The 18704-nt window shown below is 37.0% G+C and overlaps 1 protein-coding gene and 1 long non-coding RNA gene across 3 annotated transcripts in view; one reads left to right on the top strand and one right to left on the bottom strand.

Moving 5' to 3' along the window:
- The window catches only part of ADGRB3 (adhesion G protein-coupled receptor B3), an 881695-nt gene that overhangs the window by 49311 nt on the left and 813680 nt on the right, over positions 1-18704 (bottom strand). The window contains exons 21-26 of one of the 2 annotated variants that reach the window (XM_061427126.1): positions 16607-16757; positions 13884-13953; positions 10930-10996; positions 8331-8416; positions 848-946; positions 359-530 (exon numbers count right to left, since the gene is read on the bottom strand). In XM_061427126.1, the coding sequence (XP_061283110.1) occupies positions 359-530; positions 848-946; positions 8331-8416; positions 10930-10996; positions 13884-13953; positions 16607-16757 (645 nt within the window). The remainder of the gene's footprint in view (positions 1-358; positions 531-847; positions 947-8330; positions 8417-10929; positions 10997-13883; positions 13954-16606; positions 16758-18704) is intronic. The other variant, XM_061427127.1, reaches the window with a different exon arrangement.
- On the top strand, positions 7289-16746 carry LOC133253660 (uncharacterized). The gene is made up of 3 exons (XR_009738366.1): positions 7289-7538; positions 9945-10046; positions 16661-16746. It is a non-coding gene; the product is annotated as an uncharacterized LOC133253660 (long non-coding RNA).

The raw sequence follows: 18704 nt of genomic DNA, 5'->3' as shown, positions 1-18704 counted from the left end.
GCTGTGTGTAGAAGCACAAGTTAGGGAACAGCTTTAAGAAACAACATCGTATTATTTTTTACAGATAGGCTGCCCACCCTCTTATCTATACCTGTGATTGCATCATAGCCTCTCTTGGCACCTCTGCTGATGTTTTCCCTTGCTTCATCCCATTTGTTTTAATCTGTCATTTTCAGAGTCCAAAGAGTCCCCTTTCCCTTAACCTTTTCCTTTAACATTGACTCTCCAACAATTGTCTTTAGAGGAGACCAGCTTTAATCTCAAGATCCAGTTATTAAAAGAAAAGATCCTATTTATTAACACGGAAAATACTCTTCTAAGTATCATTCTTCATTCCTGCAAGAATGATCTTTCTCACCTCTCTTCGAAGAATGCAGTGGACCATGACTATCACAAAGCCTTGTAATGAATCAAACACGGCAAAAAGTATCTGAAACAGGATGGAGCGTTTGTCTGTCATGGCCAGAACTGCAGACATCCACGTCAGAGCCAGAAGGGGCAACACCACACAGGAGCTCCAGAGAGATGCCCTGTTGGAAGAGAAGAAGGGACGTTATGTAGCTGCACGTCCACCTCAGGCCATAACCTAATCCCCGTTCAACAAAGCATTCTTGTATGTGGCACCAATATATTAACTTGGAGGCCACAAAGCATATAAGATTCCACAGTTTTACTTATTTTTTGATAAGCAATCCCACAATAGTTATAAAAACAGTTGCAAATTACAAACATTTAAGTATGATCTTAGTTCTAATATTAGTGAATATGATTTATTTTCCATCATAGCATTTTCTCACATGCATGGTAAAAGATTTGTAACAAGAAGATGTAAATGATTGGGACTAACATGGCGTTACTGGCGGTGGTGGCTGATAAAGCTGTTGTTGAAACTACTCCACACTTGGCACATTTGAGCGTCAAACCGCTATGAGGCTCACTCATCTGACTGCAAACAAACAGAACACCCACAAAAAGAACAAAATATTGAATTGGCACCAAAAAAAAGTTGCTGCTATAAGTTAGCTTTTAAATATGATTTCATGCAGAAAAGCATATTTATCAAAGAGGAATTCTTTTGGTCGTGTTTAAAGATGCATTTATACTACACAGTATTTTTGTAACATTTACCTCTTAATAATATGGGCCTTTGTTACATGTAAATCATATTTCGATCATTTATACCATAAATGGCCCTTGTATCTACAGGTCAAAGTTGCCCAATACACTGAGTTAAACATAAGCATATATTTGTGTGGACATACAGTGAAAACCCTTTATTCAGAACCTTGATAATCAAACAGGTAAGGATTACTAGTTTCAAAGATTTTCAATGTCATTTACAGGAGGAACATAATATCAACTAAAACCTTCTGAAATACACACAGGTATCTCAGAACTCCAACATAAGGAGATACATATTATAAGCTTTTAGTCCTATGAGGAAGATGTAGCCTTTAACCCAACATATTTACATTTTGAAATTTCATTTAGCATCAATGTACTGCCTATATTTTAGGATGATCTGAATAGAGAGATTGATAAATTTGATGAAGTATTAGTTGCTAATAAATAGAGTGGTAGCTTAGCTTTAATAAGACACATTTAATATAGTCACTAAGTTCAAAATGTTCTTTCTGAACATTTTGTCACAGACATAAACCTAATAGTTTTTAAATGGTATATTCAAGTCTAGAGGATTCTGCAGGCAAATTCAGATTCAATCTACTATCTCATAGAAGCAAGTCACATGATGTAGAAAAACTTGACATATATTTCTTTAGAAAAGAGTATTTTTTAAATGAAAGGTTTAACAGAACCTTACCCTCTTAGGAGAAACCAAAATGGAATTATTTGAATCAAACTTCAAAACACCTTGAAATAATTTTCTGTGGTCTCTCATCCATTACCATGTGATGTTTATGTGTAAAATACAGGCTTTCCCTATACTTTGACATTTTAGGAATCAGTGAACTAAAATGTATTGGAATGGGTGAATTTAATTCAGATGACCATTTTATCTACTACTGTGGGCAAGAATCCCTTAGAAGAAATGGAATGGCTCTCACAGTCAACAAAAGAGTCCGAAATTCTGTACTTGGGTGCATTCTCAAAAATGACAGAATGATCTCTGTTCATTTCCAAGGCAAACCATTCAATATCACAGTAATCCAAGTCTATACCCTGACCAGTAATGCCAAAGAAGCTGAAGTTGAATGGTCCTATGAAGATCTACAAGACCTTCTAAACCTAACAGCAAAAGAAGATGTCCTTTTCATCATAGGGGACTGGAACACAAAAGTACGAAGTCAACAGATACCTGGAGTAACAGGCAAATTTGGCCTTGGAGTACAGAATGAAGCAGGGCAAAAGCTAACAGAGTTTTGCCAAGAGAACACACTGGTCATAGCAAACACCCTCTTCCAATAACACAAGAGATGACTCTAAACATGGACATCACTGGGTGGTCAACACTGAAATCAGACTTATTACATTCTCTGCAGCTGAAGATGGAGAAGCTCCATACAGTCAGCAAAAACAAGACTTGGAGCTGACTGTGGCTCAGATCATGAACTCCTTATTGCCAAATTCAGACTTCAATTGAAGAAAGTAGGGAAAACCACTAAACCATTCAGGTATGATCTAAATCAAATCCTTTATGATTATACAGTGGAAGTGACAAATAGAATCAAGGGACTACATATGATAGACAGAGTGCCTGAAGAATGATGGACAGAGGAAATCATGACATGGTATAGGAGGCAGTGATCTAGACCATCCCCAAGAAAAAGAAATGCAAAAAGGCAAAATGGTTGTCTGAGGAGGCCTTACAAATAGCTGAGAAAAGAAGAGAAGTGAAAGGCAAAGGAGAAAAGGAAAGATATACCCATTTAATGCAGAGTTCCAAAGAATAGCAGGAGAGATAAGAAAGCCTTTCTAAGTGATCAATACAAAGAAGTAGAGGAAAACAATATAATGGGAAAGACTAGAGATTTCTTCAAGGAAATTAGAGATACCAAGGGAACATTTCATGCAAAGATGGGCAGAATAAAAGACAGAAATGGTATGGACCTAACAGAAGCAGAAGATATCAAGAAGAGGTGGCAAGAAAACACAGAAGATTTTCATGACCCAGATAACTATGATGGTGTGATTACTCACCTAGAGCCAGACATCCTGGAGGGCGGTCAAGTGGGCCTTAGGAAGCATCACTATGAACACAGCTAGTGGAGGTGATGGAATGCCAGTTGAACTATATCAAATCCTAAAAGGTGATGCTGTGAAAGTGCTGCACTCAATATGCCAGCAAATTTGGAAAACTTAGCAGTGGCCAAAGAACTGAAAAAGGTCAGTTTTCATTCCAATTCCAAAGAAAGGCAATGCCAAAGAATGTTCAAACTACCACACAATTGCACTCATCTCACACGATAGCAAAGTAATGCTCAAAATTCTCCCAGTGAAGTTTCAATAGTATGTGAACCAAGAACTTACACAGATATTTAAGCTGGATTCAGAAAAGGCAGAGGAACCAGAGATCAAATTGCCAACATCTGTTGTATCATAAAAAAGTGAGAGAGTTCCATAAGAACATCTACTTCTACTTTATTGACTATGCCAAAGCCTTTGACTATGTGGATCACAGCACACTGTGGAAAATTCTTCAAGAGATGGGAATACCAGACCACCTGACATGCCTCCTGAGGAATCTGTATGCAGGTCAAGAAGCAACAATTAGAACTGGACATGGAACTATGGACTAGTTCCAAATTGGGGAAGGGGTATGTCAAGGCTGTATATTGTCACCCAGCTTATTTAACTTATATGCAGAGTACATCATGAGAAAAGCTGGACTGAATGAAGCACAAGCTGGAATCAAGATTGCTGGGAGAAATATCAGTAACCTCAGATATGCAGATGACACCAAAATTATGGCCGAAAGAGAAGAACTAAAGAGCCTCTTGATGAAAGCTAAAGAGGAGAGTGAAAATGTTAGCTTAAAACTCACATTCAGAAAATTGAGATCATGGCATCTGGTCCCATCACTTCATGGCAAATATATGGGGAAACAGTGGAAACAGTGACAGATATTTTTTGGGGGCTCCAAAATCACTGCAGATGGTGACTGCCACCATGAAATTAAAAGACGCTTGCTCCTTGGAAGAAAAGTTAGGACCAACCTAGACAGCATATCTGGAGAAGGCAATGGCACCCTACTCTAGCACTTTTGCCTGGAAAATCCCATGATCGGAGGAGGCTGGTGGGCTGCAATCCATGGGGTCGTTAAGAGTTGGGCATGACTGAGTGACTTCACTTTCACTTTTCACTTTCATGCATTGGAGAAGGAAATGGCATCCCACTCCAGTGTTCTTGCCTGGAGAATCCCAAGGACGGAGGAGCCTGATGGGCTGCTGTCTATGGGGTCTCACAGAATCGGACACGACTGAAGCGACTTAGCAGCAGCAGCAGACAGCATATTAAAAAGCAGAGACGTTACTTTGCCAACAAAGGTCCATCTAGTCAAAGTTTTGGTTTTTCCAGTAGTCATGTATGGATATGAGAGTTGCACTATAAAGAAAGCTGAGCACCAAAGAATTGATGTTTTTGAACTGTGGTGCTGGAGAAGACTCTTGAGAGTCCCTTGGACTGCAAGGACAGCAACCAGTCCATCCTAAAGGAAATCAGTCCTGAATATTCATTAGAAGGACTGATGTAGAAGCTGTAAGTCTAATATGTTGGCCACCTGATGTGAAGAACTGACTCATTTGAAAAGACCGTGATGCTGGGAAAGATTGAAGACAGGAGGAGAAGGGGACGACAGAGGATGAGATGGTTGGATGGCATCACCGACTCAATGGACATGAGTTTGAGTAAATTCCAGAAGTTGGTGATGGACAGGGAGGCCTGGTATGCTGCAGTCCATGGGGTCACAAAGAGTTGGACTGAACTGAACTGATCAGGTTTTCCCAGTAGTTTTTTAAAAAACTAATATTGTGGTGGACCATACTTAAACTAAAAATGGTAGAACAGAGAAAGTGACAAGGGCCTCATAATTTAGAATGTCTGGTTTCTTTTAAAGAGGTGCCTTCATTGGTGAATTGAACTTTTTTTTTTTAATTTTATTTTATTTTTAAACTTTACATAATTGTATTAGTTTTGCCAAATATCAAAATGAATCCGCCACAGGTATACATGTGATAAATCTGAAATTTATTAAGTAAGCAGATTAATCAGTAGACCCCATGAGAAAGATCAAAACTCTGAGTTAGATGTGTGGGTAGAGAATATGATTCTAAACTATTCACTTTACTGATTCAACTTAGGGCAAAGGTACTAGCCACAAGTATCCAGACTTTTCCACATAATAACTAATAACAGTCTACCCAGTTTGGCTCATGAATGCTTCAGTGGCCAGTGTGTTTGCATCTGCTCCCAGAAGAATGCCTATACCAATATTCTTCACATTATATACTTCATAATAGTAGATAAGAAAGTTCCATTCAGGAAAAAAGAAGAAAATGAAATATCTTATTTGAGATGCTCTAAAAAGACACGTCATTTTATCTTATTTTCACTCTTTTCCAAATATCACTTTATATATGATATGTTGATATTTGCAATAAATTCCCCCTTGGTAACTAACTATCCTTTATGTATTAGAAAACGTTATTCTAGTTTGGGTATTACAAAACTTGTCAAATTATTGTATTATTGTTTTAATATGCATTCACCCATTCTTTTATTAATCTTTATTGAGCATAAACTATTTGCTTGTCAGTTTCTAATAATTGATGATGAAAAGAAGAAAGGAGATTAAGAAGTAGGTAAAATGGGAGGAGGAATATGTTGATATAATAGAATATGTTGGTACTATATTTGATTCCAAATTATAATGTTTCAAAGGAAACATATGCATATGTATATATATTCTAATAACCTGAAATGGTCTATATTTACAATTAGAGTATCAATTAAATTAATCAGTTAGCTTCTTTACTAATGTTTCTTTAGATAATTCTGATTATGTTCTTCACTGAAGTCTGTGTTATTGGTCTCACTGCTTCTCTGGGAACTAAAAATTAGCTGCAAATGTTCAGGTATGAAAAATTCATTCAGTCACACATTGGAATAGAGAGCAAATTTCAATCTTTAAGCTAAAATAGCATTTTCTATTATAAAAAAAAAATTAAGCCTAGAATCATTAATTTATTAATAGTCTTTTCCTGCTGTGGACAGTAACCAACATTCTGCTGCCTTAACTTGTATTAACTTTATTTGTATTTCTCCAGTAGTGGCCTTTGAACAAGGAAAAAAAAAACTGTTTGACTCAGTTTTCCCAGTAAAACAGATGCAACTTCTTTGACATTTTTAGAAACAGGTTATTTTAAAATTAATATGTAGACTGAAATGGATACTTTCTATATTCATAAGGATAATGTCATTTCTCCTAAACCTATGTTATGCCTTACAAAGAGTTACATGAATCAAACTGCATATTACATATAAAACAATCAAATGAGAAAAACAATACTGACTGACTTTAATAAATCCCTAGCATTATGCTTATTCTGATACTCTCATCTCTTTTTCTGACCTCAGTGTCATGAATGGTGGAATCATGGGTGCTTGCTTGACAGAAGTTCAGGGTCCTTTGCAAACAAACTGTCCAGCTTGGCTTCTTCATGTCACCCATCATAACAAGAGTCACCAATGCTGAGTGAGTGCTTGCTTGCTACTTGCTAGATACTTGAGTGAATGCTTGCTTGCTATTTGCTAGATACTCTAGTGAATGCTTTACACACTTTTTTTTCCCCATATAGTTTTATCATAAGGCAAGAATTATTACCCCCATTTTATAGGTAAGAAGATTGAGCTTCAGAAAGATGAAATAACATGCCTAAAGACACACAAAGCTAAGAAATTGCAGAGCTAAATACTGAGCATGATTTTCTCTTTTACCTCCAAGCTTTATCTTAACCACTAACCCACTCCACCCTCAATTTCAGCAAGTAATTATACAACTTTACATCACTAGTGGCAGAAATGAGTTTCTATATCCAGTACCCAGTATGAACAATTTATTCTAACATGATTAACCTAGGCAGAAATAACTAAAGTAGCTGTTGCTCCAATTCTAACCATACATCAGACTATCGATTAATACTGTGAAAGTTTCAAATTTAAATGGCATAGGAAGCTCAGTGTCTATCCAAGCTCAAGTCTGCCTGTTTAAAGTTGCTTTAAGAGACTTATCTGAAGTGAAAGAGGTCTCCAGATGGGAAGTGATTCCCTCTCAGAAAGGAACCACCAATTATGTGTTTATTACATCATTGCAGTTCTAATGTTTGATTTGAATGATATCCAACTTCACACTGAAAGCCATTAAACCTAATCTTTTAATAGGGGAAAAATGCCCAGCCTATCTTGTCTATTATTACATAGATTATAAACACACAAATGACTTAAAATTCCCACCAGCCAGTGATAAAATACTATGACCATTAAGGATACCACAGATTATTAAAGAAATGAGAACATCTGGGGTAAGCTTTGAATGGGGGTACAGTTAAACAGAAAGGAGAAACCTATAAACATTTTATAAGAAAAGATACAAAGGGAAATTCAAAGACATTACTATTTAATTCAAGGTTTTACAAATTTATGAGTTAATGATATAACTTTTAAAAGCTGCTATCAACCTGCTTATGAAATGTTATTAAGTCATTAGATATGGTGATATTATAATAACAGTAAAATTAAAGGAGATACTTTGCAAAATTTTATAAGTGGTTAAAATGTACAAGTGAAAATTATGAGTAACTTTCTAGCAAGTTATACTGAAAATGTCATAAAAATGAATGTATGATAAAACTAGTGTTTCCTGACTATTTCGAGTGAAGAATTTTTCTGATATATACAATGAACAAATAAAAGGCAATATTTTTGCCCTACTAAGGTTTGCTTGTCCTTACTCTGTTGTGTCCCATGCTGAAATTAGGTTCAATCTACCCTCCTTTGTGACCAAAACTAGGAGGTCTTTGAAACTCTCACCCAAGAACAATTATTCAAGTCTAGCCTTAATATTTAACCTTATCTTACAAACAGGCAATACACACAAACAAATCCAGATTTTCTTAATGGACTTTTTAATTATTTTCAGATTTTGCTGACACCTCTTAAGAATAGCCCATTGGAAGCTCGAATGGCATAGTCCACCATACACACCGGTTTTTCAAGAACAAAATCCAAGGCCCAGTTAAATGCAGGCGGTGATCTGGGACTGGTGTGTGGGACGTGCTGTAAAGACCCTTCAAAATCCACCAATTGCAGCTTACCCGGCTCTGTGTTTGAGCTTTTTATCTAGGATCCCATCTCTTGAAACAAGTTTATTAAATACCAAAATGCCAATCACCATGTTGACCTGTCAGACAGAAACAAAGGTTGAAGGGAATCAGGTCCCTGATTTTTCTCAAGAACCCACTTTTATCCATTCACAACCTTGGCAGAATTATGTACTCACAATGGTAGTGACAGGAAGCCCTTCTCAAACATTTCATAAGTGCATACAGGAAAATAGGGCACTTTACCAGTAGTGTTAGTGTCCATCTCTTAAAGGATTCTCGTGAGTTGGCTAGGTGGGTTACTTTAATGTTCTAAAGTACATTCAGCCCATTTACTGTCCATGCTTTGCAGTTAACACTGAGGAAATTAATATTGCACAGGCTAACTTTTAAATTGCCATATTATGCCAATCTAGCATTCTTTTCTCTGACTCATCCTTGAATAAAACAAATGGACTAATGAGCTTTACACTGTGTCTGGGTATCAGAAGATTATGTCTTGCAACGTGCAGCCAGGGTAAGTCCTGCCAGGCAGAGGTGCTAAGGTTTGTCATTGCCCGGAACTGGGAGAACAGAATGACTCTATCCTTCATGCTGTGCAACTATTTTCTCCCATGAGACTGGGGGCATTTTAATGCACCTTGCTTTTCTGGACAAAGGGGAAAGCCTATTCAATTCACCAGCAACCTTTCAGATGGACACTTACACTAATTTTTATACTGTGCTCTATTGAACCAGTCTCAGCATCTCTAAGACTCTTCTATCCATTTAAAAGGTCTCTTGCATAACACAGCTGAGACGAAATCAGACATATTCATCTTTCTCAAGTCAAATTGTAAAATGCTGCAGAGAGAGCTGCAGTCTAGTTGTAGCGGCTTTATTATAAGTGCGCTGGGTTCTCTAACCTACTGGCACTTCCTGATAAAGGAATCCAGTACAATGCTGAAACCAAGATAATCAAGGAAAAATATTTTCTCCTTTTTGCCTTCCTGTTCCTTACCCTCCACAGTCAAAAGAATCTTGGTGTGACACCCATTGCAAATGGTGAAGCCTGTACATTGCAACTAGTAGCTTGCGAAAAATCTGTTTTAAATGAAGCAGGATGACTGGTTCATAAAAAAGAAACTTCTACTTTTCCAATATACTTCGAGCAGATGGAATATAAAGCTAGAGTCTGCTTAATTACTGGTGTAAAGAAGATCCAAAGAAACTGTTAGGTAAAGACTTAGAAGGGGCTACTCTTCACAGCTTCTTAACAAGATACCATTTGATCAAGCGAAAGACTGACTCATCTTCATATATCTATATTTGAACTAAAAAACTGTATTCTGTGGATTCTATTAATCTACAATTTAAACATGAGAGAATTCATCACCACTCCAAAGACCTTTTGTCTTTCAATTACACACATACTCATTGTTTCTTCACTTTAGGGTTATATGTATAGTAATCTAGATGCCTAGGGAAATAATTCAGTTGATTAAATAAAAATTCAATGCAGTGGATAGAACTATGTCTGATAGTTTTAGTTTTCCTATGCTCTTCTAACACTCATGCCTAGATTTTCTTGTAAATCACCAACAATTTCTGCTCCCTTTTATAATGTAGAGGAGGAAGAACAAACTTTAAAGAAAGAAAACCACATAGAACTATTAAGAAAGATATCTCCAGCTTCCAACTTATTGAATGATTCGTTCAAGAATCGAAAAGGTAACTTTTCAGTTAGAAATCTGATTGTACAGTGAAATGCATCTTTGTATTTAATTCAGATTGTTTCTTTTTTCTCTGACATTTTTCAAAGATTTATTACATAAGAAAGATCTGTAATCAATAAATTCAGAGACACAGAGGAAAGGCAAGTTTGTGGAAAATTTTCATGTTCCTATAAATAAACATGCAAAGGAATTATTTTGTGATTCAAAAAAGAAAAATTTGTAAAACTTCATGCATAAATATGGTAGGGGTTCTCAACTAGAGGGGGGTGATTTGTACCCTCAGTGAACATTGCAAAATCTCTGGAGACATTTTCTGATTATTACAACTTGAAGGGTACCATTGCTATTTAGCAGGTAGATGCCAGTGGTGCTGATAAATACACAGGACAGCCCCACAGCAAAGAAATGTCCAGTTCAAAACATCTGCAGCAGTGAGGAGGAGAAACTTTGACACATGAACATACATTTTCTTGTTGATATTTGGTGTCAGCCCCAGACACCAAATTAAGAGATCTGAATAATTATGTAGATCATATTACAAAAGTATAAAGGTGTAATAGTGTAAAGGTGAAATAATAATAAATGAGGAAATTCTATATGTTAACAAGGAAGAATTTACCAAAACTTACTCAAACTTCTTCACAAATGTGAAATTCCTGAAAGAGAAATCCCATACTCTCATGCTTAATATTCTTCAGGCTTCAAAATAAGAATATTTTAGTGTGATAAAGTGCTGGGTAGACATCAACATTAAAATTTAAGTAACGATTCATCAAACTTTAAAATTTCTGCACAATCAATACGGAAGTGTCACTCTAATGGAAGCAAAGTAGACTTTCTTTGTTAAGAAAAACAATTAAGCTGATTTTGGTGTTTACCAGGACAACAGCGGCTGCAGGTCCCACAAAGGCGTAGAGCAGACCTCCTTCAAGAGAGAGCCAGCAACTGGAAAGAACATCAGATAAAAACTAACACCAATTAGTGACACGTATTACATCACTAACGTGTGACACAAACAGTTTGGACTATGTGCTTAGTCTTGCAATTCTGGCATATTTCAAAGGTTCATAGTTTTTTAAAAAAATACAAGGAAGATATGGAAAAAAGCTAAAATTAGCGCACTTCGTGAGTAGCAAATACCACATACCTCTCACAAACAAGAAACTTTGATTATGAGGCTTTACTGTCAGGCAGTTAAAACATTTTAGACAAATTACTGTTGCAGTGAGATTTTTACAGTGACTTTCAGTACAAATGTAACTATTAAGTTATGCAAAATGCTGCTGTATATCCATTATGGAATTTTTCAAGTATACTCTGAAGCAGGAACAGTGTGTTTTTAGAGACTTATATGTGCCATTTACCTGTTCTTCCTTGAGGCCATTGAGATAGTGGAAGATATTGGTTTAAAAGCCATCATTGCAGGGAACAGATAATCTACATTTTGTATGTTTTTTTTTTTCTTTCTTCCAATTTTACTTTTTCCCAGACTGCTAAAAAATCACTAAAGATAAGCTTTTGAATGAAAATAAGTATAGCTGTGTTTGTTTCAATTAATAGATTCCCCAAGAGTTGCAGGTTTTCATGGACAAAGACAGTAACCATTTAGGTACAAATGCTCATTCTGTCACATCAAAGGACTGACAAGAGGTCTTCTGGATGCAGAGTCGTGTCTACCACTTCATGCACCTCTCCTTGACCTCTTACCCTTTCATACTAGTTCTCAGTCCCCTGAATCAGCATGCTGCCTCCAAAATGAACAACAATCAACAATAAAAAACAATATCTGGGGCTTCCTTGATGGCTCAGTGGTAAAGAGTCCACCTGCCAATGCAGGAGACACAGGTTTGATCCCTGACCCAGGAAGATCGCACAGGCCACAGTGCCACCAAGTCTGTGGGCCAACACTATCAAGCCTGTGCTCAAGAGTCCAGGCACTGCAACTGTTGACCCCACATGCTGAAACTACTGAAGCCATTGCTCCCTAGAGCCCACATTACAGAACAAGAGAAGCCTCTCAGTGAGAAGCATCACAACTCGAGATGAGCCCATGCTCACCGCCACCGGAGAAAAACCCGTGCAGCAACAAAGACCCAGCACAGACAAAATAAACAATCTTATTAAAAAGAACACTTAACAATACTCTTCTCTCCTCTTCTAAGAACTTTTTTATATTGGCTGTGGTGGTGGTTCCATGATTCATGCATTTGATAACTCACAGGATTATATACATTTAATAGTGCATGCTACCATGTAAATCAGTGTGTGTGTGTGTGTGTGTGTGTGTGTGTTTTCAAAGTCTGCATCTAGTTATTGCTCCTTGGTCATAACAGCAATTGATAAAATTCTACTTTCCCACTTTGAGATCAACAATGTAATGTCTATTAAAAAAAAAAAAAAACCAAAAATCACCTGGAGGAAAAGCCCTTAGGTATGATAGAACACTTCAGTTTGGCGTCTCCAAGACTGCCACTAAACTTCTCCTGCAGTTTTGTGTAAATTCATCTTCAAATTGGTACTCTCCTGCTTGTACTGCATTCATTTTCAAATACACTCCTTGAGAGCTGGAACTGTGCCATCTATGATCCTACTTCTTTCCATATCCCCACCACAGTGGCTTTCAAAAAGAGTCATGCTATTTTGAAAAATAACAGATTAAAGGCAACGGTGCTATAGGAAGACAGCTCTACAGTATACACTCTCAGCTCATCCTGTAGGTTGTATGAGAGAAACAAGCGCTCTGATGATGTGAGTTCTTGCAATTCTTTGGAAGTTTCCTTGGGATGTCAAGTCCAGTGGTGTCTCTTGGCACACTTCCCACTTAGATGAACCCACCAAGGGCCTAATAAGCCCCAATTCCTGTCTCAAACCTGAAGACAATTAAACAGGACACCTCCTTTTAAGACTTTTACTTCTAACAAGATGCCATCCTTCTCCCCATTTCTCAGCTGTCTCCTCTACTTTAAAGAGCAGATGAAGCAAAATATGAGACTGTACTGCTTTATATTTGAAATATTAAATATAAACTTGACAAATTCTCCCACAGAATGTTCTCAGTTTTACAGGTCTGATTAGGGTAGGCTGGTACCACATCCCCCTTTTACTCCCTTCTAGTTTCTTCTGTAGCCCAGGCATTCTATAATGTGGTCTACTGATCCCCTGGGCTTTGAATTTGAATACATATCTCCCTAATACAGCAACAAAACTTGAATTAATATGACAAAATATGGTTGCTGCCAGTATATATTATCATCTGTGAAATCAGAAGCTCAGATCAGAGTCCTATTTTAAAGTGTAAACGTGTCAAGATTTATCCAGGTCTTTAAAAATGCATCTGAGATGGAACATGCAATGTAAATATAGAAATATTTTACAAATTATGATTCTACTTAACCATTAATACTGGAATGACCTATATGGGAATACAATCTAAAAAAAGAGTGGAAATGTATATATATATATATATAAATATATATATATATATATATATATATATATATATATATATAACTTGCTGTACAGCAGAAACTAACAGAACATTGTAAATCAGCTATACTCCAACAAAAATTAATTTCAAAGAAAGAAAGAAATTAAGACTCTGGTGTTCCAAAGAAATGGGAAATTAAAAGAATTCTGAACAGCCCTGCAGCATTTAATGCCGAACTTTTGTGCATTTAAGAAACCTTATATCATTTCTCGTAATGTGACTTCAACCACCGTTAATGACTCAGTGACAGAGTACAAGCCATCAGCAGTGCCAGCCAAGACTAATGAAGCATATTTGACAGTTTACTTAATTATAAATAAGATTTATCACCGTGGACGGACTTACTAGTGATCAGTGCCATATCCTTTTGTCCTGGTGAAGCCTACGGATGTGGCCACCACTAACGCTGGTAAACCTGCAAGAAAAGCATTGTCACATTTCACATTCAGCTTCCGCCACTGTGCACATGGGCTCAAGCAAAGCCAGGATAGACCCGGAACACTGAAACTGGAGGAACTATCTATGGATGGATCACTTCATAAAATATTATAAAATTTTTTCCAAGTACAAAAATATGAGCGTGATAGCTGGGTTTTTAAGTCAGTGCATTTCTCTGATGTTGCTAGGTTACCACTGCATTTGACACAGGTTTAAAAGAAACTCATAACAGAGATTTAGTATATCTTTTTAAGTTATTTTTTCCCTAGGGGTTTACATTCCTATAAAGGAATTTATAGTTATAAAATCAGAAAGGCAAAAAAAAAAAAAGGATGTTCTGGGGTGATGGAATATCACAGAAGTGGAATGTACAGTTGACCTCATATTGATCCACATCAAGCTGTACTTATAATAAGACAGAAAAAATATCTCTCATCATTTAACTCTTTATGATTTACTTATACTAACAAGAATGTAGGAACAAGGTTAAAGGCCCTGAGGATCTTTAGGCTTCCCACTCATCCTCTTTTCACAATCCTGAATGAAGGTCAGAGATTTACGCCAATTTTTCTTCATGAACCTCTAGGTAGGTAACACTCCATGCCTTAGTCCCTCTTGGCATTCAAGTGCCAGCATCCCTGCAGCAACTCTGACCCGACATCTTTTACTTTATGCTTCTACGAATCATGCTTACCTTGCTCAAGTTCAACAGAAACTCCCTGTGTTTGGTGAGTGGGATTCAGTCTGACCTAAGTTGCTAACTTTTTTTTAAGTTCTAGAAGACCATGCTTTTTTTTCAGGAAGCCCATGCTTGTTTTTTTCCGATTGAAAAGTTCATCTTCTGATCATCTACCTGTGTCCCCTCCACTCATCATTTTCCCTCTTATCATTTTTCCTTATTATGGCTATTTTCTTCTGGAAATTTTCACATGATACCATACCCCTTCACGAGGTTTAAATTATGGGAACTCCAAGGGACACAAAATTTTTTTTAAACAAATACTGGTCTGTGTGTGTGCATATATATATATATATATATATATATGTGATATATAATATATAAAGTATATATGTGTGTATGTATATTTATACATGTGTATATATACACATGTGCATGCATGTGCACACACACATATGTAAAATATCTCTTCTTCCCTTTTTCTTTTCTTCCTTCTTGTCCTTCTTCTTTTCAATATAGTTGACTTTTTTGATTGACTAGACCAAGTTTGTCAGAAAAAATATCCTCTTCTGGGTCCTAAGCTGAAAAGCTAACAGTCTTCATTCCATGTAATTTAGATTAACTTTTTTCTAAATTATTATGTTGCACTTTGCCATCATGAAACTCATATGCCACTCTTCTGCCCACTCTCAGACTTCCTCACAGTCTAGAACCATTGGTTTAGCTTTTTCACTACCCAGAATAGTTTAATATTAGCTGTAAACCTGGAGACCCTGTAAAGCTGTACACCCTTCTCCTCAAGATCACCTTTGGTAATTATGTTAAATAATTTAGCTAAGGTTCCTGTAAATTGCTATTCTTTATACTTCAAGGGAAGTCTTCATTTCCCTACATACGGTAGTTCTTGGATCTAGTCAAAGCCTGATTCAATACCATTCCAGCTTTAGATGGTCTTTATCATGAAATTCAGACAAAAATTGTAACACAGTGTAAGAATATTGCATTCTCCAGTCTCTTCTTAATGGCTTTCCCACTTGCCTGTGCAGACACAACAGCCCTTGGCTGAAATCTGATGGATAACCTTGGTGCTCCTGGTCTTGTGTTTTTCTAGCATGGATTATTCTGACATGGTAATAAGTCCACTTATTTGTGATTCTTTAGGCTACCTCTAGCATTCATTTGTTATATCTTTGGTCCAAATTTCCTCATTTATTTTTAGTGCAAGTCTTTTGAAACTCAAAGGCAAACGTGAAAAAATCCTGAGCTTTTTCTAAAACTAGTTCTTTAATTAATTAATTCTAATTAAACTAAATGAATTCATTAATTTCAGTTAAACTTTAGAATTGGCCCTTTGAAATGTATAAGTCCAAACTTTAGAATTGGCCCCCTGAAATGTATAGGTCCTCCAGATTCCCATTTCATACGGCACTGTGAGAGGAACTTTTATTAATGAAAAATTAATTCATCCTCAGCCTGTCAGCAATTTTTGTGCTTCCTTTGAGAACTCCATGGACTAGCCATGTGGTTTCAATCATGATCTAGATGACTTTCTCTTGTGTCGTGAATAGCTCTCTTGAAATAGACACTTTAAAGCTTTCTGAACTTTGCACTGAACTGAACTTCTTAAGACATTTTGCGTTTTCAGAACCTATAGTAGAGAATACTTTTGATTTCTTGCCTGTAGATACCTTACATCTCATTTGCTACCATGTGGGCACTATTGATTACCAACTGACCAGCTATGTGGCCATCCAGTATTCACTCTTTTTAAAGTTCCACAACCTCAAAGAATGTTCCAATATGACTAACATCCTATATTTCCACTTCGACACACTGAATTAGACACAAAGCAAAGTAGCCTGGGGATAATCACAGTTTCCAACTTCATTCATTCCAGCAGTGTTCAAAGTCATTTTAACAAGAGCATAAAAGAGAATCACAATACGCTTACCCCATCCAAGGCACAAAAAGCGTTTCCTGATAAGCCGTGTTCTAATTTTTCCAGTTACAGCCATATATGATTGCCACGCTTCAGTCAAAACCCAACAGAACGAAGCCAGGAAGAAAAAGTGCAGAAATGCTGTGGTGGTCGCACAGATGCTCTGTGGGGACAGAAAAGACTCAACTCAACACGGGGGCGTCATGTGTCTTTCAGAGGGTTGTTAATCTCCAACTCATTGCTTTTACTTCAAATATCTACTTCTTCTTTGTGGTGGTCGCACAGATGCTCTGTGGGAACAGAAAAGACTCAACTCAACACGGGGGGGTCATGTGTCTTTCAGAGGGTTGTTAATCTCCAACTCATTGCTTTTACTTCAAATATCTACTTCTTCTTTGTGGTGGTCGCACAGATGCTCTGTGGGAACAGAAAAGACTCAACGCAACACGGGGGGGTCATGTGTCTTTCAGAGGGTTGTTAATCTCCAACTCATTGCTTTTACTTCAAATATCTACTTCTTCTTTGTGACAGAGTAATTGTTTACAGAAATTAGAAACCCTGGAGTCTTTCAGCTGTACACTATCTTACAGAATAAAAGTTCTAATGTCATTTGTGTGCTCAATTTTTTATGAGAAGAAGCCTGAATGTAAATTTAAACTCAAGGGAGATTCAAGTTACTACTTTCCTTGATTTTTTTTCTTGAATCATAATTATGGGAATGGTCCTTTCTCTGGTTTAATATAAGTTACAGACATCTTGCATAATTCTTTTGGCTACACTGTTCATCCCTCCTTTTAAACCAATAATGCTTTGCTGGTTTATCTGCTGATGTTCAGATTATATCACCACAGACTCTCAAAAGAAAAAAATTACTTTGCTTTTATACAATGTGATATTCAAAGTATAAGAGCAAAGTACAAAAGGAGGTTTGGCTAATAGCCTAAAACAAAAATAACATACGTATTTTAAAGTACTTAATACATTGTGTGTGTGTACACAGTCGTCAGTCACATCCAACTCTTTGCATTGCCATGGACTGTAGCCCACTGCTGCTAAGTCACTTCAGTCGTGTCCGACTCTGTGCGACCCCATAGACAGCAGCCCACCAGGCTCCGCTGTCCTGGGATTCTCTAGGCAAGAACACTGGAGTAGGTTGCCATTTCCTTCTCCAATGCATGAAAGTGAAAAGTGAAAGTGAAGTCACTCAGTCGTGTCCGACTCTTCGCAACCCCGTGGACTGCAGCCCACCAGGCTCCTCTGTCCATGGGATTTTCCAGGCAAGAGTACTGGAGTGGGGTGCCATTGCCTTCTCCAAAGGGGTGGAGGGTTACTGAGATATATATAGGAAGCCCACTAGGCTCCTCTATCCATGAAATTTTCCAGACAAGAATACTGGACTGGGTTGCCATTTCCTTCTCTAGGGGATCTTCCCGAGCCAGGGATCAAACCTCTGTCTCTTTGTGTCTCCTGCCTTGGCAGGTGGATTCTACCATTGCATCACCTGGGAAGATACTTACTTAACACATTGCTCTGTGTTATTATACATCACTCTGTGTTATTATATTATAAGGTGTGTCATAATCAGATCATTTTGAAAAACTAGCCACTGGCAGTACACAGCCGTGATTTCACGGATATATTTCTTTGTGTAACTTAATCAATTAAATGTGTCACCATTAGTTACTTATGATTCATCTGCAAAGACGAGCAGCTTCATTTGGGTAAAGGCTGCTACTTACTTCATTACTGGTATAATTTCTTTGTGTAAATCTTGCTAAAATGCAAGTCTTTGTAAACCTTCCTTTGTCTTGGTTATTTCCAAAAATTGAAAAAAGGAATTTTTCCTTTTTTCCACCAGATTCCACCAGAAAATTACTAGAAATAATCAATGACTATAGTAAAGTTGCAGGATATAAAATCAACACACAGAAATCCCTTGCATTCCTCTACACTAATAATGAGAAAACAGAAAGAGAAATTAAGGAAACAATTCCATTCACCATTGCAATGGAAAGAATAAAATACTTAGGAATATATCTACCTAAAGAAACTAAAGACCTATATATAGAAAACTATAAAACACTGGTGAAAGAAATCAAAGAGGACACTA

Source organism: Bos javanicus, chromosome 9 (assembly GCF_032452875.1).
Source record: "Bos javanicus breed banteng chromosome 9, ARS-OSU_banteng_1.0, whole genome shotgun sequence".
NCBI classification, from domain to species: domain Eukaryota; kingdom Metazoa; phylum Chordata; class Mammalia; order Artiodactyla; family Bovidae; genus Bos; species Bos javanicus.
This window is presented reverse-complemented; position numbering and strand designations above follow the sequence as displayed.